Source organism: Hyaena hyaena, unplaced genomic scaffold, assembly GCF_003009895.1.
Source record: "Hyaena hyaena isolate Hyena2069 unplaced genomic scaffold, ASM300989v1 scaffold_32, whole genome shotgun sequence".
In the NCBI taxonomy this organism is placed as follows: domain Eukaryota; kingdom Metazoa; phylum Chordata; class Mammalia; order Carnivora; family Hyaenidae; genus Hyaena; species Hyaena hyaena.
Window position 1 is genome coordinate 613,581 of NW_024080663.1, and position 27,770 is coordinate 641,350.

General features: G+C 39.2%; 1 protein-coding gene across 1 annotated transcript in view; it reads right to left on the reverse strand.

Annotated features, from left to right (window-relative positions):
• Positions 1 to 27,165, reverse strand: part of MFSD14A (major facilitator superfamily domain containing 14A) — a 45,025-nt gene extending 17,860 nt beyond the window's left edge. Inside the window, exons 1-4 of the mRNA XM_039228429.1 lie at positions 26,506 to 27,165; positions 11,760 to 11,855; positions 3,423 to 3,485; positions 1,570 to 1,697 (exon numbers count right to left, since the gene is read on the reverse strand). Of these exons, the coding sequence (XP_039084360.1) occupies positions 1,570 to 1,697; positions 3,423 to 3,485; positions 11,760 to 11,855; positions 26,506 to 26,589 (371 nt within the window). The 5' untranslated portion in view covers positions 26,590 to 27,165. The remainder of the gene's footprint in view (positions 1 to 1,569; positions 1,698 to 3,422; positions 3,486 to 11,759; positions 11,856 to 26,505) is intronic.
• Between the last annotated feature and the right edge of the window lie 605 nt (positions 27,166 to 27,770).

Here is a 27,770-nt window from a genome sequence, read left to right on the forward strand (position 1 = left end):
CCACCACAGCACTACACAAAAAACAAAATTCAGTAAATAAAATGAAGGAACAAGTTACACTCTATTTTATGCCATAACATATATAGAAACTAGATGTTATTCTATAAAAGCTATCTTTAGCTTTTCAAATGTTGGCAAAACAAACAACTCAGTCTTCACACAGAAGAAACTTGTATGGCAGTATTCACAAATGAAACTGAGAATAATTACTATAAAGAGTGAACATAAGCTATTTTAAAAAGAGCATACTACAGGGGCATCTGGGTGGCTCAGTTGGTTAGGCGTTCAACTCTTGATTTCAGCTCCTGTCATATCTCACAGTTCATGAGTTTGAGCTCCAGATCAGGCTCCACACTGACAGTGCAGAGGCTGTTTGGCATTCTCTCTTCCACTCTCTACCGGACCCCTCCTCAAGCATGTGCGCAGGCATGCTCTCTCTCTCAAAATAAATAAATGAACTTAAATAAATAAAAAGCAAACTGCATCATTTTGGTATGTATGATTTCAAAATAACTGGCCAGGAATAAGAAATTTCTATTGTCATGCTGAATGTTTTAAAAAAATCATGTGTAATCAAAATGAACTTTCCAAATATTCTACTAGGGTTTGCTTACTAAATTTTTTCTAACACATTACTTTCCACAGCAATTTTCTGTTCATCCTCTAGACTCCTTTAGTTAAGATTTCATTTGTGTGACTACTGTTCATTCAGAGTTTCACCTTAGAATTCTAAGTAACTAATCTACAAGAGGAAGATTCTGCCCCTTACATACCCTTAACCTTTCTAGATAACCATGGGAATACAGCCCATCTATGATGTAGAATTAACTAACATTAATATGCAGTGGAGTAGAACATTAGAGAATAAATAAATCTACAACTAAACTGAGCTCTATTATCTTGGGAAAATCATTCTCACTGTGAGCTTCCCTCCCTTCCTCCTCAGTGAAAATATCCTGATTTTAATTAGCGTGGCCATGAGCCCAGCTTCTTGTGACAAGGAGAGGCAAATGTCTGAAATCTAACCAAACGGATATAATCAGAGGCTGGGCGGGAATTCTGTAGTTTCCACGTAGGAAGGTGTTGTGCAATCTTAACCACTCTTTCCAATTCGCTGCGCGAAGTGTGACACAAGAGGGAGCTCAGGCAGCCATCTTGGACTGTGAGGTGGGAGCAGAGGATGGCAGAGCACAGAAGATTGGAAAGGTATGGTTCCTCAGAACTGCCAAACCCATTCTGAGCTGCTCAACTCCTAACTTCTTTTATGTGGAGAAAGAAATAAGTTTCCTTGATGTTAAAGCAACTATTATTTTGAGCTATGAAATCCAAAAAAAGATTAACCAATAATCTACATACTTCCTACAGTAGCATCCAGTTCTATAACCTTTATGAACTATTACTTAGACACTGTATTTTTAAGGACCCTCTACTCCGTCAAAGAATAAACATGTTGGAAGATAAAATTAAAACCTACATAGGTAAGATGGCAAAAAAGTGAAAGAAATAGGAATAATCAGAAAACAATGAACACAATGATGTTTAACTGCAATAATCTGATTATGTACATACCATGGGCTGATCTTCATTAAAGGAATTGGGGCACATGTGAAAAATACTGTTAGCAGCAAGAAGGATTTCCGGCCCCAAACATCAGAAAGAGCACCAATAAGTGGGGCACTGAGGAATGACAACAAACCCTAAAAAAAGTAAATGAAAATATGTATAATGTGTATATCAATGAGCCAAAAAGAAATCATTCTACATGATAGAAGAATTTTTTAAGTTTATCTCTAACATAAGTATGATTACCACCCAACATTAGATAACTTATTTCTCCTCTATATAATTTAAAACTTCCCAAAGACTATCTAAAATCACCTGAAGGACTCTGGTTACATATTAATATGAAATGCTCTAATCAATTCTCAGTCACAATAATTTCACATTAGCAATTCTAGAAAGAATATCATGTTAACTATCTGTTTTTATATCCACGGGGAAACTATCTGTTTATAAACCTTGCTGATCAAATGGAATCAAGAGTAAAGAGTATATACAGCCTCATTCATCATCAGGGAAATACAAATTAAAACCACACTGAGATACCAACTCATACTGGTCAGAGTGGCAAAAATGAACAAGTCAGGACACTCAAGATGCTGGCGAGGATGTGGAGAAACGGGCACCCTCCTCCACTGTTGATGGGAATGTAACCTGGTGCAGCCCCTCTGGAAAACAGTGTGGAGGTTCCTCAAAAAACACTAGAACTCCCCTATGACCCAGCAATAGCACTGCTAGGAATTTACCCAAGGGATACAGGAGTGCTGATGCATAGGGGCACGTGTACTCCAATGTTCATAGCAGCACTCTCAACAATAGCCAAAACATGGAAAGAACCTAAGTGTCCATCAACTGACAAATGGTTCAAAAAGATGTGGTTTATCTATACAATGGAATACTACACAGCAATGAGAAAAGAATGAAACCTGGCCATTTGTAGCAATGTGGATGGAACTCGAGGGTGTTATACTAAGTGAAATAAGTCAGCCAGAGAAGGACAGATACCATGTTTTCACTCATATGTGAAACAGAAGAAACTTAACAGAGGATGATGGGGGAGGAGGAGGGGAAAAATAGGTGGGGAGAGGGAAGGAGGCAAACCATGAGAGACTCTTGAATACTGAGAACAATCTGAGGGCTGATGGGGGAGGGGGAGAAGGGAAGAGGGATGATGGGCATGGAGGAGGGCACTTGTGGGGATGAGCACTGGGTGTTATATGGAAACCAATTTGACAATAAACAAACAAACAAAAAAGACTAAAGAGTATATAGAATAATTAAGACTTTACCATACAGTTTTATACTTATTTACACATTTTTAAAATAGTTCTTTTCAGTCTATATTCTTGTTGCTAGTTTATAAAAGCATTCTAGAATAAAAATGCCAACACATAAAACACGGGGGTCTGTTATGATGTGGTTTATCATTATACATAGTTGGCTATATTTGAGTCAAATGATATTTAAAACCCAGTTCATTTTAAAAGTGTTAAGTAGGGGCGCCTAGGTGGCTCAGTCAGTTAAGCATCCAACTTCGGCTCGGGTCACAGTCTCGAAGTTCATGGGTTCGAGCCCCACGTCGGGTTCTGTGCTGGCAGCTCAGAGCCTGGAGCCTATTTCAGATTCTGTGTCTCCCTCTCTCTCTCTGCCTCTCCCCTGCTTGTGCTCTGTCTCTCTCTGTCTCAAAAATAAAAATAAAGTATAAAAAAATAAATGTGTTAAATAAGCCCCTGAGATATACTCAAAATTGTAAAAATTAACACTTAGTGAACTGGTCCATTAACTAACAACAATAATATACTGGCAGAATTATATATACAAAAGTGTATTACGTATGTGTCCATATATATCACTGATCCTACCTTTACTCCTTGAATTAAGCCATTCATTAGAAATGTATGTTTAGGAAAGGTTTCATGTAATACCTAAAGAAAAAAAAACAAAATAAAAATTTCATATCACATTTTAGCCCCAGTAAAACTTAAACATTTACATTTTAAAACATTTCTTCAAATAATTTTACTTCCTATAAATTTTTGGATGTGTATGACACTATGCATGTGAGTAAATAATACCATTTATTTGGCATTTACTATGTCACAAGGCACTATATTGGGCACTTTACATAAATTATTTCATTTTAGTCCTCATAATGACCTTGTAAGAAAACTGATACAGACAGGTTCTATGTCTTGTACATGACTACATAGTTAGTATGTGGCAAAACTGAAATGGAACACAGGAAATTAGGCTTGAAAGTCCATGCTTTTAATCACTATGCGGTGTCTTCACTGTCTGCCACATAAAACTGACAACTCCCTTACAGACAGGTGTATTATCTAAGATCGAGAACAGGGCAATTTTAATTGCCAAAAAGTGAATCTAGAAAGATAAGTTAGAAAAAGAAATCCCAACCTATGAAAATGTGTAACATTTTATGTGTAACAAGTTATTGTATTCTAAGACCTGGGCTCAAACCACACCGCATCAGTTTGTTCAATGGGCACCAAGTGAACCACTGGGAAGCCACTGGTTGAAAAAGCAACTGGAGGTAAATGTTACTAAAAAAATAAGGAGCAGCTACCATTTTTACAGCCTATGTGTCAGAGGCTTTCTATATACTTTTATTTCATTCTAACAACATTACGGATTAGATAAAATACCACTTTACAGATGAAGTGACTGAGTTCTTGCCAGTGCTTCCTCATTATACCATCCTATTTCTCAACAAAAACAAGACAGAATGACAACATGGGAAATAAGAAGAAAGTTGTGAAATCTCTTCAGGAAGAAAAACTATGCCGAGTGTACTTTCTGACATCTTGTTAGAAAAACCTTTAGAAGGATTACAATGCTCCCTTTTCTTCAGTTACTCTTCTGCCAAAAGCTAGGAATTTAACAAAAATTAGCTCACATGTAAAAACAAAATTAGAAATGAAATGTTTAGTCAAAGAAAATCATTACTATGGTTCACATATTTATGATATTCATATATTTTGTTTCTAGATCTTATTTTTTAATGATTATTTCTATCTCATTTATTTAATTTTTAGAGACAGAGAGCAAGGGGGAAGAGGGGCAGAGAGAAAAAAAGATTCTGAAGTAGGCTCCATGCTCAGTGTGGGGCCCAACATGGAGCTCTGGGATCATGACCTGAGCCAAAATCAAGAGTCAGATGTTCAACTCAACTGAGCTACCAAGGCATCCCTCTGTATTTTATACTCAACTGAAGGCAATTTTGACCTCCAGGGGTCATGTGACAGTGTCTGAATACATTTTTGACTGGCAAAACTTGGCTGGGGGTGGGGGGAAGCTACATCTACTAGGTAGAGATCAGAGATGCTGCTAAACACCCTACAACACACAGGTCAGCCCCTCACAACAAATAATCAGCCCAAAATGTCAAAGTGCTGAGGCTGAGAAACCCTGTTGTTACTAATGATGACTCATGGGTCTAAAGAACAGGTCTGCAAACTTTCTGTAAAGAACCAGACAGCAAATACCTGTGTAGGTTATACAGTCTGTCGCCGGCATTCAACTCAGCAAAAACCACCACAGACTATATGTAAATGAATGGGATGTGGCTGTTCCCAAATAAAGCATCATTTAAGAAAAACAGGCTTCCGGGGTGCCTGGGTTGCTCAGCTGGTTAAATGTTCAACTCTTAGTGTTAGCTCAGGTCATGGTATCTCACAGTTCATGAGTTTGAGCCCTGAGTCAGGCTCTGAGCTGACAGCATGGGGCCTGTTTGAGATTCTGTCTCTCTCCCCCCCTCTCTCTCAGGCCCTCCTGTGCTTGTGCTCTCTTTCTCTCTCTCTCAAAATAAATAAATAAGCTTTTAAAAAAGAAAAAAGAAAAACAGGCTACTAACAAGATTTATAAGATTTGCTCTGGCCATAGTTTGCCAGTTTCTGCACTAAAGGAAAAGACTGAAATTCCTTAAAGGGATATCCCGAAATCTTTTGCAACAGATCAAATCTAGTTTTCTTCCAACAATTACTAAGGGCTGGGTGCCTGGACGACTCAGTTGGTTGACTGTCTTGATATTAATTCAGGTCATGATCTTACAGTTTCGTGGGTTCGAGCCCCACATTGGGCTCTGGGCTGAAAGTGCATAGCCTGCTTGGGATTCTCTCCCTCCCTTCCTCTCTCTCTCTACCCTGCTTCCACATGTGTGCTCACGGCAGGAGCAAGCACACACCTTCTCTCTCTCTCAAAATAAATAAACATTAAAAAAAAATAATTACTAAGGGCCAAATCTTTCTAGGGACAAAAAATTCTGTGTCACACAGAATGAAGAACATAATGAATACGTACAAGAAGCTTTATAATTATGCTAGATCTTACTCCTAATGATTCACTTTGCCAGGCCACCTTTCATTCCAATCAATCTGGTCTCTTCACTGTTTTAAATAATCCCATGCTTTCCAATATTCACACTTTTATACATGCATCCGCTCCCTTTTGAATGTTTGTTCCCCTTAGCTTCTTCTCTAAGTCAATTCCCAAACCTTGTAATTTACTCCTCTGCTACCAAACTTTCCTGTCCAAAGCAATCAATTTCTCCTTTAGGGCCCAAAGTAAGTGATTATAGCACTCACGTGACAGTCACATAGGGTTTGTGAAATTTTTTTTACCACATACTGAGTTACTTGGCTCTAGTATTTTTCAGTCTTTTTTAATATATATTTCCTTTCAACTGTATTTCAGACTTCTTTAGGACAGGCACTATATCCATTATACCTTGGATTTAATACATCTTTATCTTGACTACTGCCTCATAGAGTACCTCCATGTAGGTACTATTCACTAAATGTTTGTAATTGATAATACTGCTTTAAAAGTGATTTAATATAACAGAACAATTATGCAATTTAGCTAATGTTACAAAATAAAAAACCTTCATAACCCCCCAAAAGAGTATAGTTAGATTAAGATTTTTTAAAAATCTGTTTGATTTTTTAATTTATTCTGAGAGAGAAAGAGAGAGGGAAGGGCAGAGAGAGAGGAAAGGAGAGAATCCCAAGCAGGTTCCACACTGTCACTGCAGAAACCAACTCAGGGCTCGAACTCAAAAACCGTGAGATCATGACCTGAGCGGAAATCAAGAGTCGGACACTGAGCTGACTGAGCCCAGGCACCCCAATCTCGGTTTGATTTTCTTTTTATATTTATTTTTGAGAGACTGCAAGTGAGAGGAAGGTCACAGAGGGGAACAGAGGATGTGAAATGGGCTCTGTGCTGAAAGGCTGACGGCTGTAAGCCTGAGGAGGGGCTCGAAGCCACTAACCACAAAGTCATTACCTGAGCCAAAGTTTGAGGCTCAACTGACTGAGCCACCACCGGTGCCCCCATTTGATTTTTTTTTTTTTTTAATGTATGTTTATTTTTGAGCGAGGGAGAGACAGGGCATGAGTGAAGGAGGGGCAGAGAGAGAGGAAGACACAGAATCCGAAGCAGGTTCCAGGCTCTGAGCTGTCAGCACAGAGTCGGATGCAGGGCTCAAACCCACGAACTGTGAGACTATGACCTGAGTCAAAGTCAGACCCTTAACTGATTGAGCACCCAGGCACCCCTGCCCCGTTTGATTTTTTAATAAAATTTTAACATATAATGATGTTTGATCTGTGAGGCTCTTTAAGCTCCAGACTTAGAGCTGAACAGGAAAAGGTGTAACATTTCCCAAGAAATTTTACAGATTTTATAATTTATGCAACTTTAAAAATTTTGAGAGTAAAGTAAATAGTCCTTAAAATATTAACCCCTTAGGACTATCTCTATAGCAAAGGCTACGAGGCTATTTATCCAGAAGAGATGCTGCGAACCTGCGTGTATGGTCTTACTCCATAACACAGACTGTGCATCTAAGCAGCCTGGACCATCAAACACTGGCCTGGTATTTTCAGAACCAGAGGTCAAAAAAGTAACCCACTTCTGAGCATTATAGATCCTAAACTTACTGTTATTAATTCTCTTTCTCTAATATCTTATATAATCAATCATCACTGACTGAATATCCATTACCCATTGAAAAAAATTTGGCAGTATAAAATTCTCTTTTGTGGTTAATATAAATCCCCTTGTTGGTAAAGACTTTACCATCCTCCCCTGGGCAAGTCCTCCACATAAAACACAGCTTTAGTTCTTTCACTGTGTTCTAGGAGAATACAAGGTTCTAGAAGTTCTTTGAGTTTAAAACTTAAAGATATTTGAAATCACTTGAAACTTAAAAAAATTCTTTAACGTCACATTAATTTTGAAAATTAAGGCTAATAAATCCCAAACATCATAATCCCATTTGTTATCATTAAATATACCCTAACACTGGTTATCTGTTAAATGAATTAATTCAAAGAATATCTTTGAAATTTAAAATGTTGAAACTTTATAATTTTTAAGAACTATGTATGGAAAGATACTGATTTAACATATAAATAAACTGAATTATACTTCATCCTCATTCTCCCTTTTTAAATCAATGTTAAGAGCTGTTACCCTCTAGGAGGCATCATTTATAATCCTTTTCAAAGCATGTAAGACATAAAATGTTTAAAGATTAACTGACTTTTAGAAAAACGGCAAAGTGTTAGGACCTGGTGCTTTCTTGTACCTTGACACTCACCTCCCGCCATGCCCACACAGGGGCTGGGAATGAGTATAGGAGTCCAAAACAAAGAAGACTGCCAACAAAGTCAACAACAGAAATTTAAAAGTAAAAAGCCTCAAAATGAGCAAAAAACCTTTTTAAGCCTGTACTGAGTTAACATACTGGTTCTTAATTAGTGATATATACTAGATATACAAGAATCACTTCTAAAAACTACACGTCTGAGCCTCACCCTTGAAAATTCAGATTTCAGCAAGACAGGTTATAAGACCCAGGTATTTTGAAAAAGCTCCCCAAGTATCACTGATATTCACTTCTAGTAATAAAAAAAAAAAAAAAAATCACTGACTAACAGCACATTTTTAACTGCTGGAAATGTTTATCTCTGGTTGGCTAATTTGTCATACTGGGGAAGGTGAAGTTCACCCTTACGCCAAGATCTCTTATCCAATGCCTGAAGGCCAAAGTACCTGCAAGTACCTGAAATATAACAAATTTCATCATTTAGATACAATCTAACATCTACAACTCAATCCTAGTTTTGCCTTGGTCTGTCTGTCCCACACCATCCCCACAAGGATTTCCCCGTTACACAAGAGAAAAATATAGAACACAAAAATCACAATTATTTAAAAGCATGCATACATTACAGATGAGAAAAGAATTAGAAAAATAAAACTCTGAGCCTGATTTTCACGAAATTTAAGTGTTTTCGTTCCTGAGGATGCTTGACTTTAAAAATATTAATGAAGTAAAACTGAAAAAGGTAAAGAATTAGGACTATGATAATATTACAGACAACCCTCCTTAGTAACCACAACTCATTTCGCCATTTGAAAATCCAGATATAAAGGACAAATACAGGAATTAAGAATAACTGTTACAACAACCATGGGGAAAAAAGTCTTGCTATAAATAAAAAACTTGGCAATGTTATAGATATTATTACAAAAAATATAATCTTGTTAACAACAAAAAAATCATTACATCCTCACAAATTGGCCTTTGATTTTCCTGATCAGAATTCAATTCTGTATTTAAAAAAGTAAAAAAAGAAAAAAAAATCAAAAGCACTAAACATTTTTTAATTGATAAAAAAATTAAAAATATACTAAGCACAAAGTTAGTTTTCCCATAACTATGATAACTGACCTAATAATCAAGCCTTTAGGTCTAAATAACTGGATCCTTTCCTTGTTCTTAAAGACAGTCTCCAATTAGAAAAGAAAAATACCAAAGTTAGACAAAAATATCTAAAGAATATAAACTGGAAGCAAATTTTAAAAATTGTCATACACACTTTAAATCCTGCTGACAAATATGGTATTGTCACAAAAAGCTTTTCTGATGGCTTGTGAACAATTTACCCAAAACATTTTAATCTCTCTACTTAGCTGCTTCTGGACTGCCAATAACCTCTAAAGCATGGGTATGAACCGCTGACCTCCAGCACTCCCGGAGGCTGAGCACTGGAACAAAGCAAGCCTCCTTTCAAATACCAACTCTGCAGTTTACCTTCACACTAGTAGAGTAACAAGTAAGTTGCTTAACTTTTCTAAACCTTAACTGTCTCAACTGTATTATCAGGCTAATACCTCACCCATAAGGTGATTTTGAGGATTAAAAGTGATAACGTATTTAAAGTGGCTAGGACAGTGCCTGGACCCATCATGACATGAATATAAATGAACTGTTGTCTTTTTTTTTTTTTTTAAGGTTTTTTTTATTTATTTCTAGAGAGAGAGCGTGAGCAGGGGAGGGTCAGAGAGAGAGGGAGTCACAGACTGAAACAGGCTCCAGGCTCTGAGCTGGCAGTCAGCACAGAGCCCGACGCGGGGCTCGAACCCACGAACCGCGAGATCATGACCTAAGCGAAAGTCGGACGCTTAACCGACTAAGCCACCCACGCGCCCCAAATGAACTGTTTTCTATTGCAAAGCTCAAGTACTTTAAACCACAGGACTGATGATCTACCAGACATGTATTATGTTAAACTGGTACTGGGTTATAAAAAAGCACACCAGAACATTAGGAAAGCTAAGAGAAAAGTGTGAGATCACATAGTTATAGCACCTCTGTGGCCCATGACATCAGGTTATTACAATATAATGAAGTTACAAATGTCATAATGAACTCGCATCACCTGATCAAGTTACAAATCAGACTACATGGATTATGAAGGCAGGAAATGTGTAAATTAATTTTTGAAGGACTTCCATCAGAAATTATTAAATTTAAAAAAGGTCAGCTATTTTAAAAGTACACATTTCTAAAAAAATTTTTAATGTTTTATTTATTTTTGAGAGAGAGAGAGGGAACGAGAGCAGGGGAGAGTCAGAGAGAGAGGGAGACACAGAATCTGAAGACAGGCTCCAGGCTCTGAGCTGTCAGCACAGAGCCCGACATGGGGCTCAAAACCATGAACCACCAGATCATGACCTGAGTCAAAGTCAGTCGCTTAACCAACTGAGCCACCCAGGCGCCCCAAAAGTCCACACTTCAATCTTGACCATCTATTAATGTAAAACTGATGACATATTACAAGTAAGTCCTTCTTAAAAAGTAAAGGATCTTGGTGAAAACATTCAAATCAACATTCTTACAATTATATGTCAGGGAACTCATTATTCAGGGAACTAATCTCACTTGCGATGCATGGTTTATAAATAAACTCCATTTACTTGACATTTTCTTTTCTTCTGAATTGTGTTTTAACAGTACTCATCAATATACCCTATATATTCAAAATAATTACTAAACATCTGTATTTTAAATAGATCCAGTAATGATTATACAGCCATATAATAAATATGGAAATATATGGAATGTAAATTTTCCTTCTTAGAACATAAATCCACTTATATGATCATCCAATTTATTTATAAGCAAACCTTTTGTAAAAACCTTTTTTATATGACAATGAACGATCTCAAAAAATATATAAGGAAGCATATTTCTCTAAAATTCTCTTCTTCTAGATCTGCTAAGTTGTATATTTATCCTAATTACATCTTTCAAGATATTACAGACTTCTGCCATAACCACTCCTTCATTTATTCCCCACCAAAAGGAGAGAACTATCTATCACCTGAATTGTTTGGGCTGGCAAGGAGGTCTTTTCTAAGGTTCCAAACCTGGGAATATGTGGGCAAAATCAGCTCAAGGCTGTGAAAAGAAATGATCTTAGATGGTTACCTTTATAGCCTTAGTCTAAACTAAGAGAAACTTGCATTTAGAAAATGCAGCTGCATTAATGAATCTCAAAATAATAATGCTGAGTGATTCAGGTCATAGATACCATCTTTCCTAAGCCTGTCAGATTAAGAATCCCATCCACCCTATCCAGAGTGTGGGCTGAGTCCCTGCTGACCCACGTGTGGTGTTCAGAAGAACCGCACCCAGCCAAGCCTTCCCAAACAGTAAAGGAGAAGTAAAGGCTGGAAAAGACAAATAAGCCAGTAGAATATAATACTTGAAGGGTTGACAATATTGGTGCAAGAATGGACTGTGAAAAGGGAAAAGGGCTATCTTTTCCCCCAAAATTGAACAACAAGATTTAAGTTCATAATAAGTAAGTTAAAAGATTACTTACCACCAAGGTGGGTGCTGTCAATAATCCCCAAGCAAAAAACTCCAAAAAGATGACGATAACCGCATGATAAACACTAGGAGAACCTATTCCTTGAGGCTATAAAAACAGATTTAACAAGTTAACAGTGCATTCCAGTGCATTCCAGAATTACTAACAATTATGGCAATAGTCAATATTTCTTTACTGAGAACATACATGTATCAGGACTATGTCAAACATCTGGACACTTGCTGCCATTGTCCTCTAAGTGACAGGGATAGACAAGGAGACAAATACATTGTAAAAGCACAGTGTGCAGAATCCAGGGCAGAGATGGGAACATCAGACTTCCAGGAGGTACATTAAAAGGATGAAAAAGAGTCAGACAGACAAAGGTGGGACGTGGGAAGGCGAAAAAGAGAGATCAAGGCAGCTGCCTACACAAAGGCTGTAAGGCTTGAGAGCAGGGGCATTACAGGACACATACAGGCCAGTACAGCTAGAACATGGGCTGCATACTGGGAGTTCGAGAGATGAGCTAGAGGCACACAGGACTAACTTCCATGCAAAGGAGTCTATATTTGAAGGCAATGGGGAGTCACTAAAGGATGATAAGATTCATGTGACCAGAGATGAAAGTTTTAAGAAAGATCAGTTTGGCAAAGGGATAGCTGATGGATTAATAGGGGGCAAAACTGAGGAAAATTAACAGGAAGCTCCATGCGGCACTTGGGTGGCTCAGTCAAGCATCTGGTTAAGCATCTGTTTTCTTGGTTTCGGCTCAGGTCCTGATCTCACAGTTTGAGAGTCAGAGGCCCGCATGGGAGTTTTATGTATGGAGCCTGCTTGGGATTGTCTCCCTCTCTCTGCCCCTCCCCCACTTGCACTCTCTCACTCTCAAAATAAATAAATAAACTTAAAGAAAACATACACACACAGGAGACTCCCGCACTAATCCCAAAGCATAAATGAAGCATGTGCAAGCACATAACTGATATTAACATAGCTCAAAAGCAGAACAGTCCCCGAGTAGTATGTGAGAGATCTGGGACTTGATATACACAAGTGACTCAGCCAGTTAGGCATCTGACTCTTGAATTTGGCTCAGGTCATGATCTTACGGTTTGTGGGATTGAGCCCTGCATGCGGCTCTGCGCTGACAGTGTGGAGCCTGCGTGAGATTCTCTCTCTCTCCTCTCTCTCTGCCCCTCCCCCCCCAAAATAAACAAACTTAAAAAAAAAAAAAGATTCTCTCAAGAAATGAAATACAAAATTACACTTATCCTGCTGCAAGCAATGTCTTAAGAACTACTTCAGTTGTTGAATTTCATATTCTAAGGGAAATATTAAATTGATGGAAAAGCAAATGACCTATATAACATTAACTCAGTCTCCACTAACAGGTTTCTATAATAAAAAGACAAGTTTAATCAATACATATTGCAATGTCATGCTTAAGTTTTAAAGTATATTCAATAGTTTTACGTGGAAACTATTAAGTGTTTGGATTTCTCTATATACTAAAAATGATGCCACATCATTTAATATTGTCATGATGTATCATTATTTTAAAAAAACAGGTAATTCTCCCAACCTTCAGAATTTAGGTCCCTGAAAACCCCTTTGGTAGAACTTGCAGTTTAGGAACTTGAGAAAACAGAGGTGGGGTGGAGTATGGGGGACACAAGAGTTGAAAGACAATGGCTGGGAATGAATTTGTTCAATATTCATTCAACAAACATTTACAGAGCATCTATTATGTGGCAGAAATGCTGGGATTACAAAAACCATTAAGACACACTCTCTGATCTCAAGGAATTCACAGTTTAGAGAGGAAGGAACCTCATTATATATCATCTGCTTATGTGCAAATGCAATAAAAGAGACACATACAAGTTAGGAAGCAAGGAAGGAGTATTGCAAGAAAAGGAGGCAGTGTGGACAATCTCATCAGAGAAAACCATACTGAAATAGCCAAGGGTCATGACAGTTTAAGGCTGATGGAGAATAAAGTCATCAGGGAGTAAAGAAAGGGAGGCAGAAGAGGTAGGTAGCCTGTAAGCCTTGTTAAGGAGCCTCTCATCATTAGAGACACAGTGAGCCACTGAAGGGCTTCAAGCAAGAGAATGGTATGACTGGACCCACTGTTTTCAATACCTCATGATGATCTCAAGTTTGTAATTGAGCAGCAAACTCCACGTAAAATAAGGCTATTTCATCAGTTGAAACAAGAGATGATGGCATGAAACAGGAGTGGCAAGGATACTCAAGGGGAGGGAAAGGACAGTCTTCAGGGGACATTAGGGAAGTCTTTAGGATGTGAAAATTGGCAGCACCTGATAAATCTGGGAAGGCAAGTGAAGAAAAACTTCTAAGTTTTTAGCCTGGTTGTTTATTAGTTGAAGCTAGTAGCTTCCCAGCTTTTTTCCCCCCATAAGGTTCAGATTTACTTCAGGTCCCATCTAAGGCATTGCTCCTTGTACTTGAAGATTTCTACTGTTTTTTTGAGGGCTGACTAAAATTAGCGTGAATTCTGATGTTTGAAACCACCAGAGTGGGTGAGACTATCAGGAGATGAAGTGGAAAAAGAACGGTGGGTTAAGACCAGACTCTAAAAAAACACCAACATTTAAGTAGTGAGCAGAAGAAAATGAACCATGAAGAAAATAAAGAAGGAACAAATCAGAGAAATACCAGGAGACGTAAGAGAATACAGTGTTACAGATGATAAAGTAGCAGTTTTAGTAAGGAAGGAAGGGATGATGTGCAGTACCAAATAGAGCAAGTTGTTAAGATAAGGTCAAAACATGTCCAGAGGATTTGTAAAGCTCCAAATTGGTTTTGTTCATCACCACATATACTCAGCACCTAGTGAAATGCCCAGTAGAACTTCTCAGGACCCTTAACGTGCTAATTTACGTTATGAATTTCCAAGATACAGTGAACACTGTATTCCAAACTTGACAGAATCCTTCTTTCATACAACAGATAGTATCTCATGGCCATTAGAGTTCCTTTTAAAACTATCTGGGAAATGCCGATAAAATGTAAGATGATGATTATTTAACAATGTGTATAACATACACACACAGTAAAAAAGGTAGAGGGAAATGATGTGTTAAAAGTGGCTCTTTTACATAAGAGACTCTTAAATATGGAGAACAAACAGAGGGTTGCTGGGGGGTTGTAGGCGGAGGGGGGGGAGGGGGGGATGGGCTAAATGGACAAGAGGCATTAAGGAATCTACTCCTGAAATCATTGTTGTGCTATATGTTAACTTGGAGGTAAATTAAAATAATTACTTATTTTTTAAAGACTGGCTGTTTTAGTGACGAGCACTCAATCAGTTGAGGAAAATGTCAGGGAGGGCTTCTCAGGCAGGCTTTTCAGCCTCTAAGTCACTTGAAGGCCTTTAACTTTCAGGCAGCAGGGTAAATGAAACATTTCAGGATAGAAGGTAACATCACATCATAGGACTGTCTTCTTGGAATATTAACTTACACTGTACTGTGGCAAAGACGTTGAAAGGGAGGGAGGGAGAAAGACTAGAAAGCAGGCTGTTGAAGAGAGGGAAGAAAACCAGAAAACAGGCTATTGAAGAAATACATGGTGGGGGGAAGGGAAAGGGAAAGGGAAAGGGAAAGGGAAAAGGGAAAAGGGAAAGGGAAAGGGAAAGGGAAAGGGAAAGGGAAAGGGAAAGGGAAAGGGAAAGGGAAGGAACGAAACACACAGGAGAGTTAATAACTAGAATAAAACACTGGTAGTAGGGACAGAGCAAAGTGAATGGAAATAAAAAACACTTAGGAGGCTGAATCAAAAGGACTCAGTGGTTGACCAGATATAGCAGGGGACGGTAAGGGAAGATCAAAGATAAAAAGGTAAGATTTCAGCGTCTGGCTTAGTCAGCCAGGCGGTGAGGAAAGGGGAAAGAGCAAAAGATTTACACGTTTTAGGCATACTGGTTTGAGAAAAACATGTACACCATTAGCTGAATTTGAAGGCAACACATTGAGGAAGATATGGAAGAAATAAAGATTTAATATCTAGGTAAAGCATTCATAAGAAATTACAAGAGCACTAAGACACCACAAAAATATAATAGATTAAAAACAAATAATTTTAAAAACAGCAAATAACATTCTATCCCGTGGAAATAAACATTCAGAAAAGCTTCCACCATAAAGATGTTCATGACAGCATCTTTATAGCGGGAAATATGGAAATCTAAACATTCAACCTTTAGTAACATCCTATAATCAAATCACAGTGCTTAAACCAGACAGAATAGTAAGCAGCCAAAAACGGTTTAAAGATAATCTTTAATGATATGTGGAAATGCTTATGGCGATGTTAAATTTAAAAAATATAAGCAGGAAAACAAAACAAAACAAAAAAGTAAAAGCAGGATATAAAATTGTATATATAATTTCAACTATGAAAAACAAAACAAAAACTCACCTGAATGTTAATTATATTAGGTAGTACTTTCACGGGACATAAACTTGTTTATTATGTTGTTCTGAATTTTCTAAATCTTTTCTAATAGGCATCCTTATACTTTAAATACAAAGAAAATGTTTAAGAGAAAAACTACGTAAAAACTAGAATGGGGGGACGCCTGGGTGGCTTAGTTGGTTGAGCGGTCGACTTCAGCTCAGGTCATGATCCCACAGCTCAAAGGCTTGTGAGTTTGAGGGCCGCACTGGGCTCTGTGCTGACAACTCAGAGCCTGGAGCCTGCTTTGGATTCTGTTGTCTCCTCTCTCTGCCCCTCCTCTGCTTGCGCTCTGCCTCTGTCTCTCTCTCCAAATATAATAAACATTAAAAATTTTTTGAAAAAAACTAGAATAGAAAAATATAGGTACTTGCATATACTTGTCCTTTCTGAGGCACTCTCTCATGATTTCCCAGAACTGGGAGTAAAAATGTGTGTGGGGTGTGTGGGTGTAGGTAGGGGTGGGTGGGTGGGTGTGTGTGTGTATTTTTTAAAGCAGGGGGTGGGGGGTGGTAGGGAGGGGGGTGTGTGCGTGTGTGTGTGTGTGTGTGTGTGTGTGTATTTTTTAAAGCAGCGGGTGGGGGGTGGTAGGGATATTTGCTTGTCCTAAAGTACTGGTAATGTTGAGAGCTACATTATGTTCATCATATTCAACTTTTGTTTTAAATGATTTCAAAAGTAATACAAGATCTTAATAAAATTGACAAATTTTAAAAATATTTTACTGATTTAAAATACAAATACTTCTAGGTGGGACTTTTGACACAAGCACTAGTGGTTTTAATGGAATATCTATCCACAAGCAAACTTCCAGGACCGAGAAAGATCAGGGTTGTGGCCTACGCAGAAAGACCAGGGGAAGTTAATAGACAAGTAGGGGCAAATATCTGACCAGTAAGCATCAAGAGGAGAGAGTTTAGATCACAATGAGATTTTATCAACAGATAACATTTGAGGATGCTAAGAGAATTCTGAGGTAGAAAGTGAAAAAATCTGAAGGAGATAAATCTGAATATAAACACATGCCCAACCCCAAATGCCAAGATATGCCACCTACAACCATAATAATTACTATAGCAAAATTCCTCCATTCAGGTTAGTAATTTCTCTCTTATAGAGGTATGGTTTCATGATAATCGCCTCTAACTTTAACCTCAGAAGTCAGGGACAGTCTTCTTTCTCCACCCCCACCCTTCAATCTAACTCCCATTTTCCAAATTATAATTTCTACTGGTGACAGAGTATGGTTTCCCCATCTAGGCTTTGGGCCAAGCCTTTTAAAATCATTTATTCTTCTATCCTGTAACACTAGGTAACATCCACAAATTTATATTTCACCGTGTAAAGTCCTTATCTCATTTTATTTAACCTAAACTTACCTTCTCTAAATTTCTGCTGAGACAGGCCCTACTTTATTCGTCTACGATCTGGAGCATCTGGTCCATGCATAGCACAAAGGTGCATAATAAATGTCTGTAGAACTTAAGTGAATTACTCTGTAATTCCCTTCTATCACCACAGGTATTCAGTATAGTTACTGTATTTAAACACTATTAAAATTTTTATTTATTAAACTTGCAACTTCCTCTATTAATTCCCTCCTCTACACTCTGATATCCCACTATTGGCTACTGTGTCATCTATCACATAGATTTATGACACACATATATACTAGATTAAAACAGTAATGAAAGAGTATTACTGAAAACTAGTAACAGCTTACATTCAAAATCTTACCTACTCTTCCTGACAACCTTTCAAATTAAACATTGTTGTCTCCATTTTATGTCTAACGTAGCGGAGTCTATCCAGGCTGTTCTAGAGCCCAAATCTAGAGTTCTGCTGGTTTCAGTGGTTAGACAGAATACATTACCACAGACTGTTACTCTTTTAAGTGCAGGGATCCAGTTTTTTTCCATTTCAGTAACAATGTGTAGCACAATGCCTGGTCTAGAAAGGGTACTTCATGACCATGAACTGATTGATAGCCCTAATCATGCAGTCACTGAGCTGCTAGGGAAATTAAGTTAGTCACTTTACCTCTCAGCCGGAAGAGGTGAACTATTCATCTCTCACCTAAATCCTTGTCTAGCTCCCAAATTTTGAGTCTATGAAAATTTTGAGTCTATGACTGCTCAGCCAATAAGGGTTTATGAATGCAGCAATTATGCAGGATGTTGACTTTAATAACTTATGCTGTATACATACCTATTGGTGTGATCCAGGGGCTTATATAGACTTTTGGCCAGGAGACAGACGTAATCATACCTATAACTGGCCATTATAATCCCACTTACTACACAGAATTTATCACGTGAGTAAACAATGAGAATAAGCCAAACTGAGGCTCATTCTTCAAAACAACTGGCCTAGACTATTAAAAAGTGTCAATATCATTAAAAACAAAAAAAAAGGTTATTCTAGACTGAAGAGACGTGGCAACTGAATGTAATAATTTAATTCTGTATCCAAAAAAAGACAACTATCAAGGAGGTATAATTAGAAAAATGTGATTATAGCTAACATATTACTTAATACTATTGTATTAATGTTAAAATTTCCTGAATGTGACGGGTGCCTGGCTAGCTCAGTTGGTTAAGCATCCAACTCCAGCTCAGGTCATGATCTCATGGTCTGTGAGTTCGAGCCCCGCAATGGGCTCTGTGCTGACAGCTTGGAGCCTGGATCCTACTTTGGATTCTGTGTCTCCCTCTCTCTGCCTCTCCTCCACTCATGCTCACTTGCACTTGCTCTCTCTCTCAAAAATAAACATTTAAACAAATGTTTAAAAACACATTAAAATTTCCTGAATGTGGTTAATTATATTGTGGTTATGTTGGAGAACATCCTTTTTCTTAGGTGATACATTCTTAGTGTTTTAGGGGTAAAGTGTCTTGATGTCTACAACCAACTCCTCAAGTGGTTCAAAACAATAAAACATGAGCATATAGAGAGAGGAAAAACAAATGTGGCAAAATGTTAATCTGTGATGTGAATCTATGGGATGGGCAAATGAATACTCATCATGCTATTGTTGCAACTTTTCTGTATTTTAAAAATTCTCCAAAGCTGGGAAAAAATTTTAAAACATGATTAAAAAAAAAAACAAAAACAAAATAAAGTAGGGGCACCTGGGTGGCCCAGTCAGTTAAGTGTCCAACTCTTGATTTTGGCTCAGGTCATGATCTCATGGTCATGAGATGGAGCCCCACATCAGGCTCTGTGTTAAGCATGGAGCCTGCTTAAGATTCTCTCTCTGCCTCTGCCTCTGCCCCATCCCCTCCTCATGCTGGCTCTCTCAAAAGAAGTAAATAAATAAAAATTTAAAAAAATAAAGTATAAGGGAGAATAATTTCAATCTTAGAACTTAATACAGGGTAAAATGAGAGTAGGGGCACCTGGGTGGCTCAGTCGGTTAAGAATCTGGCTCTTAGTTTTGGCTCAGGTCATGATCTCATGATTCATGGGTTCAAGCCCCACATCGGGTTCTGTGCTGAGAATGCAGAGTCTACTTGGGATCCTCTTTCTTTCTGCTCTTCACCTGCTCTCTTTCTCTCAAAAACAAACTTTAAAAACAATTAAAATGAGGGTAAAATATAGCTTCAAAAAGAAACACTGAATTTCCTCTGAATAATATATAACTAAGTTAAAATAATACATGTAAAAGTCTTACACACAAAAAAATACAAAGATGCTTAGATATAGGCATTTAACAATTGTTGCTTTTCTGGAAGAACATTTAAAAAAAAAAAACCTGTAACTACAAAGCTGCTTTCATGGGATCCTGACACATTATGGCATAACTAGAGAAAACTAAGGCTTTAACTGCTAGTATCTGGTATCATGTTTCCTTTCTCACGAAATCAAGTGGTGTTTTTCTTATTTTCTCTGGCTTTAATCAAGCAAGCAAGATACATTACTTCTGTAGAGCAAAAAGAAAACAAAACCAATCCTCAATTTCCTGGAAGTATGAATCACCATAAACATGTTGCAACACTATTATACTAATTAAGCAAGCCATTTTGGCTTAATTTGCAGTCAGACTTTAGATTTTACTGGTAGGCTACAGATCAATTTTAAAGACAGATATTGAAATTTGTATGCTATCACAGAAGTGAAGAGGTTTTGGTTAGATTGCTCCTAGGGGTGACTGGGTGGCTCAATTGGTTAAGTGTCCAATCCTTGATGTCAGCTCAGGTCTTGTTCTCAGGGTTGTGAGTTCAGGCCCTGCACTGGCCTCTGTGCTGAGCCTGAAACCTGCTTAAAATAATAATAATAATAATAATAATAATAATAATAATAATTTTAAGAAAAGATTTGTCTTACATGGAAAGAGCCTAAGTGTCCATCAACTGACGAATGGATCAAGATGTGGTTCATCTATACAATGGAATAGTACATGGCAACGAGAAAGAATGAAATCTGGCCATGTGTAGCAACATGGATGGACCTTGAGGGTGTTATGCTGAGCGAAATAAGTCAGGCAGAGAAGGACGGATACCATATGTTTGCATGTACAGGAGGATTAGGAGGAATTTAACGGAGGACCATGGGGGAGAAGGGGAAAAATAGTGAGGGAGAGGGAGGGAGGCAAATCATGAGAGACTCTTGAATGCCAAGAACAAACTGAGGGCTGATGGGGGTGGGGGGGAGGGGAAGGGGGATGATGGGCATGGAGGAGGGTACTTGTGGGGATGAGCACTGGGTCTTGTATGGAAACCAACTTGACAATGAACTATTTAAAAAAAAAGATTTGTCTCAAGTAGAAATTAAATTCACTTCTTAAACATATTCAACAAAAATATGAGATCAAGTTTTACTCTTAAAAAAAATAGAGCCTAACACTGGATTACTTCGCAGCAAATTGTTTTAAAGATTTATTTTTAAATAATCTCTACACCCAACGTGGGGTTGAACTTACAACCCCAAGATCCGGAGTCACAGACTCCATGGACTGAGCCAGTCAGGAGCCGTTCTTTGTGGTAAATTTTGAAAAGATTAAGCAACATGACAATCTATGACATCCCCTTCTCCATTCTGAGGAAGAAAAGATGTAACTGCTAAATCAAGTTAAGCCATCATTACATTAAGTGCCTATCCCCATGAACATCTACTGTGTTATATGGTTCAAATGACAACAAACTGAACTCACTAACAAGGTAATATTTCATACGGTAGAATTCATAATTGTTTTTACACATTACTGAGAAAGTAGACGCAATATTTAGAGTAAGCTACTACATCTGGCCCTCAAAAAGACAAAACCATTTCAGGAAGCTGGACATATCCTGGCTTCAACTGTCAAATGTTACTTTGACACTTCAAAATAATGCTAAAAGACAACTTCAATTTTTTTAAGTAATTGAAAAATGTAAATAATATACTTGTCAGAATGCTACCTAGAAAAAGCTCTTCTTTTTACTTAAACTCCAAACTTTGGTAGCTGTAAATGAGTTACAGTTCAATTGTTAGTGAATTCTGCAGATGCTCTGATTATTGGGAAGCAGGTCTGCAAACTGTATTAGGATGAACTGGATATATAATCTGAAACAACTGCTTACTAATTTATCCCCAAACATACTAAGCTAAAGCAAATGTTGCAGCATACCATGGAGGAAAGGAGGTAGTTATTCCTGGTACTGTCTGCCACAAGCTTGCCAAAGAGTATATACATTCTAGGCATGGGCAAGTGACTTCTAAGAACAGTTGCTTTTTGAAGGCACCATGGCCATCCTCATGGCCTGTGTGCTAGCAATTTAAATAAATAGCTAAAGCTATTTATTTAGCAGCTCTCTGGGGACTAAGGAGAGCTACCCTGCCACGGCCTTGGCCATCTTTGTAGGTGAAGGATGCAACGGATCAGAGCCTAAATCTAGACTTCTGAAATGGTTGCTGACTCCGATTTACGTACTTAAAATCAGACAACAAGGAATAAAAATCTGGTGCTCTTCTTCTCTGGGTATATTTCATCTGGCAAATACCAATTTCACTTTTTTCAGGTACCTCTAACGAAGCAATTCACACATGCTGCGGTTTCTATCAAATCTTTAAAGTGGGGGCGCCTGGGTGGCTTAGTCGGTTAAGCGTCCGACTTTCGCTTAGGTCATGATCTCACGGTTCGTGGGTTCGAGCCCCGCGTCGGGCTCTGTGCCGACTGCCAGCTCAGAGCCTGGAGCCTGTTTCAGTCTGTGACTCCCTCTCTCTCTGACCCTCCCCCGCTCACACTGTCTCTCTCTCTCTCTCTCTCCTAGAAATAAATAAAACATTAAAAAATAAATAAATAAATAAAGTCATTTCACCTGTTTATTTGTGGAAAAAAATGGACACTTTTCACTTTGTCAGAGATGCAGTCTCACAACTGTACTAACAATAAAGATCATGTAAAAAAATAAGCAAACTTCAAAAAATCATTTAAAATTCTATTTTTGATAATACGAATAAATAACTCATGTATGTAACTCTTTAGCTCTTAGCCTCTAACAGGAATGTTTATAAACAATCTAGTAATACACGGTAAGAATTTAACAACAAAATTGGAAGTGTTCTAAAATGTCATTTAATTCAACTGTCTTAAATGGTCTACACTAAGAGATACATCAAAATGCCACATACATGAAAACTTATAACCAAAAACTGTATTTCTACATATGGATGCTTCAAAAAGCAAATTCACCAACAAGGCAATAATTACTTTCATCAGTAAAACGGTATACAGGAAATAAGTAAGTACATATTTACTGAATTTAACCTGTAGAAGTATTCTGTAGTTATGCATGTTGTTTTCAAACAGGACAACCACTCTTAAACTTCTAGGAGGTATGGATCCTTCTGGGAATCTCTCTCAAAAAAAGGATAGTCAAAGAAAATTTTGCAAACAACAGCAGGGTGTATAGACCCAAGTTAAGAACTCCTGATACACTCGCGGTTCGTGGGTTCGAGCCCTGCATCGGGCGCTGTGCTGACTGCCAGCTCAGAGCCTGGAGCCTGTTTCGGAGTCTGTGATGCCCTCTCTCTCTGACCCTCCCCTGCTCATGCTCTCTCTCTCTCTCTCTCTCTCTCTCTCTCCTAGAAATAAATAAAACATTAAAAAAAAAAAAGAACTCCTGATACAGAATCATACACACCTTCATGTAATTTCCCTTAACTGTGTACAACTCAAATGGACAACATATTAGTTAGCCTTACCCTGTTTTCAGAGCCTAATCAGATACAATTTCAAGAAAAGAAAAAAAAGTACCTTATGTATAACCTCGTTCACTGGGAAGGGCTCACTTCTTCAAGTGTCAAAAATGATAACAAATCTAAGTTTTTGACAAGTCATTAATAACTATTAGTTTTGTTTATAAATATTAAAATTCACTAATCAGGCTTATAAAGATGTCATTAGCAAGATGAAGCAAAATAATTTTACCAACATTGCTGAACATTAGAAAGAAAACGGAAGGGGATCAGGTCAGTATCATTGGCCCGTTCAGAAATACTGTTCAGAGACTATCGAGGATGATCATACAGTGTAAGACACCTGCCTCTAAATGAATCCATCCACACGTTGAACTTACATACACACACACACACACACAAAATAGTACCAATACCAAATGACAGTTTATTCCCTTTCTTTAAAAAAGGTTCATAAGGGTAGCCTGACCAATTATAAGTAGGGAGACAGAGAAGCAAATGCCATTTTAAAATTTCTACAACTATACTATTTATACTATTTTCCATTTACAGCTAGAGTAGGTTAAAATACAAACACTGCAGAAAATTACCATGATATTTCTAGAAATATAAATATTCCATTTACACATATATATGTATATATATATGGTTATATATATACACATACGTATGTGTATATATATATGCTTATATGTGTATATATATATATGTGTATATATATATAAAAAACCAATATGGGAATAAATAAAATTACAATAAAACATCTAGGAATATGCTAGCACATATTTTAAAATCACTTTAAATGTGTTTATATCACATTAAATTCATATTAGGCCCCATAAAAGTCAAAATAGGCATAAAGTTTCTATTCTAAGGAGGTGCCCAGTGCTTTTAGAATGGGAAGTGCAACGTAAGTGTATAAAGATGATAAATAGTAAGACCCACATGCCCATAGTTCTCAAGAAGAGCTTTCATTTATTCTCTGTGCCTTCTTAAAAACTTACTGCCAGTGTAAAAACTGTATTTTTCCTCCAAAAGCAAGCTATGAACTTCCTACAACTTTAATAACTAACAAAGATAAAAAATTATAATGTCTTCCAAATCTCACAGGATTTGAACAAAAGCATCAGCCGTAAAGCGAATCAAACGAAACTTCAAAGAGGTAACAAAACTGAACTTTACCTCAAAAAAAAGGTGTGTTTCTTGATCAGAGCTTCATTCTTTTGCAAAGAATCCTGATCTTAAAAATCACTTGCTTTTATAAAATACAATCCCTTGTTGCTTCTATTTTGTAGATTTTATATAGAACTTAAAATATCAAGTTCTGATGGTTAACAGACTACCAGTATTTTTCATGCTATATCTCTCCCCACGTAGTAGTTTGAACCAACTTCATCAGAAGGGCCCTGACTACTCATAAGTGGTTTAATCAAAGTAATGTTCTAATTAATCAAGTACAACAAAAAGATCTAAGGACTTGAAGTTTCTTTTTTCACCAAATGGCAAAACTATGACATCTTATTATTTTTACAATTAGCTAAAAGGAGATTCTGAAATTGCTGCATATGTCCCAAGTCTTCTAAATATTAGCAGCATATGGGGCGCCTGGGTGGCCTAGTCGGTTAAGCGTCCGACTTTCGCTTAGGTCATGATCTCGCGGTCCGTGGGTTCGAGCCCCGCGTCGGGCTCTGTGCTGACTGCCAGCTCAGAGTCTGGAGCCTGTTTCAGTCTGTGACTCCCTCTCTCTCTGACCCTCCCCTGCTCACGCTGTCTCTCTCTCTCTCTCTCTCTCTCCTAGAAATAAATAAAACATAAAAAAAAAAAACCTAAATATTAGCAGCATATTGATGGAGCCCCTATTCTGAAATGTCAAACAAAACAAACAAACAAACATCTTTGTCACTTATTTCAAATGAATTCAGCAAATCCTCAGGGGTGGCCTAATTACTGTACATATTCAGCACTACGCTAGCAGTTGATGAGGGCTCCAATTATATACATAAACATATATATTGACATAAACAGAAATACGAAATTAAAAGAATCATTTCCGCACACCTCTCAGTAAAGTGAAACGTGTATTTTACCTTTGCATTCTATTTCAGAATGTGATCTCAAAGAATGCAACAAAGACCGGAGAGTGTAGCAAAGGAGAAATTGCAGCATATGAAAGTACAGGTGAGTTAAATTTTCAATTATAAATCCTACGTCCCCTGCTGGCTAACTACAGCACACTGCATAAAGTTTATTGTGTGGTGACAACTGTTTCTAAAAAGCACAATTTCTTACCCTCTGTCTTCCTTTCAAAGTGTCTTATAATCCTCAGACCGTGGTAATTCTATTTAGCAGCGTTTATTTTAGAGTGAACAAGCGGTTTGAGAACACCACGGCGGTATCTGTTCTTTGGGAACCAGCTGCCTTAAGTCTAGGCCGCGGGTGTCCTCCGTCACGCTTCAGACTCCGGGAAGTGGAGAGGAAAGCCCACCTTCCGACAGTGTTGACCGCACTGCAAGCAGCCAAGAGCAGCAGCACTGACCCAGAACGAGGTGGAAGAAGAAAGCCAGCGCACTAAGGCGCCCCAGCGGGGTCGCCGCGCCAGATGCCACCCGGCTAGGAGCATATGGGGAGCCACGGAGAGCCCCCGGCACCTTCGAAAGCGCCGCGACGGCGGCGCGGGGCCCGGAGGCGGAGGCGAAGGCGAGGCTGCGGAGGCGAGGGGCGCGGCGGGACCAGCAGCGCCCGGGCGACGGGGGGCCGGCCGGCCTGAGAGCCCGGCGTCAATTCCGGCCCGCGGCGGAGGCGCACGTGGGGCTCGAGGCCGCAGGGCCTCCGGGGGCCGCCGGTGGAGAGGGCGGCAGGTGCGGGAGAGGAGAGCGGCTTCCCCAAGAGGACGGGCCCCGGAGGCCGCAGGCCGGGGCGAGGGAGGAAAGCCCCCGGAGGAGAGGCAAGACGGCCCGGGAGACCGAGACACTGGCACCACCGACAGGGTGGGGGAGGGCAGGGGCACTCAGGGCGGCTGGCGGCGGCGGCGTGGGGGGCAGAGATGGGATGGGGAGCCCCGAGGGACGCTCCCCGGCGCGGTACCCCAGCTCACCGTGCCTCCGTCCTTAATGATGATCTTCTTGGCCAGCATGATACTGCGGTTCGCGGCCCGTTTCTTCTTCTTCCCCTGGGTCATTTTACCATCCTCGATTCCTGGCGCTGCTGCAGCCACTCCCGGGGCGGCCGGCCCCAGCGGCGAGTGCCGTCCCGCCGCTACTGCCGGGCCGAGCCGCTCGGGGCGCCCGCCGCCATCTTGAGGGCCCGGCCTGCCTCCGGCGGCGCGTCACATCGTGCGATCCGCGGAGGAGCCCACCCCGCCCCACCCACGTGACGCCGCCCCGCCCTCTCGGCCGGGCTGCGTTAGCCGCGCGGGGAGGGAAGCCCGGAGCCCAGCCGCTCGCCTCGCGACTGGCGCGCGCCGCCGTTCCCGTTCGTCAGCTCGCGCAGCCCTCGCAATAGCCCTGGGCCGTAGAGACCCTTGTAGTCGTTCTTCACAGATAAAGAAATGTAAGTTTCTGAAAGTTACCTGCGCATGGAAATACGGCTGATAAATGGTTGCACTGGAATTCTAACCAGGCGTCCTCAACTATTCGCGCTGTCTCCGACTGTGTGCTAATCGGGACGGGAACCGAAGGGAACAGTTGAAATCGTTTTCCAGAAATCGTGGGTAACTGAAGGGATAAAGATAAACTGTTTTCTCAGAAACCGTGTTTTGTCGGGGCGCCTGGGTGGCTTAGTCGGTTAAGCGTCCGACTTTCGCTTAGGTCATGATCTCGCGGTTCGTGGGTTCGAGCCCCGCGTCGGGCCCTGTGCTGACTGCCAGCTCGGAGCCTGGAGCCTATTTCAGAGTATCTGCCTCTCTCTCTGACCCTCCCCTGCTCACGCTGTCTCTCTCACTCTCTCTCTCCTAGAAATAAATAAAAATATTTAAAAGAAAGAAAGAAAGAAACCGTGTTTTGTCTTCGTGCTCAGCCACCCCCACCCCAAACTAGAGCGTGCCTGTTTCTAGCAGCCCCCTTGTCCCAGGACCTTTTCTTTATTCCCTGCCAAAAAAACCTTACATAAGCTATGTCACACTTCATAACTTACTACTTGTTCTATATTGCTTTTAAAAATCAACTTAATGGGAAAATTCTAGAAACGACAGTTGACACAAGTGGAAATACGGACTACAATTGAGGTATCAACCACGTTAAGTCAGATTTTGATAACGGCACTCTTAGCTAAAAGTATCCCTTTTCTTACATAATACACTGAAGTCTTAAGTAGTGAAGCCGTGATGCATGCTACCTACTCTCAAATAGTTAGGAAATAACA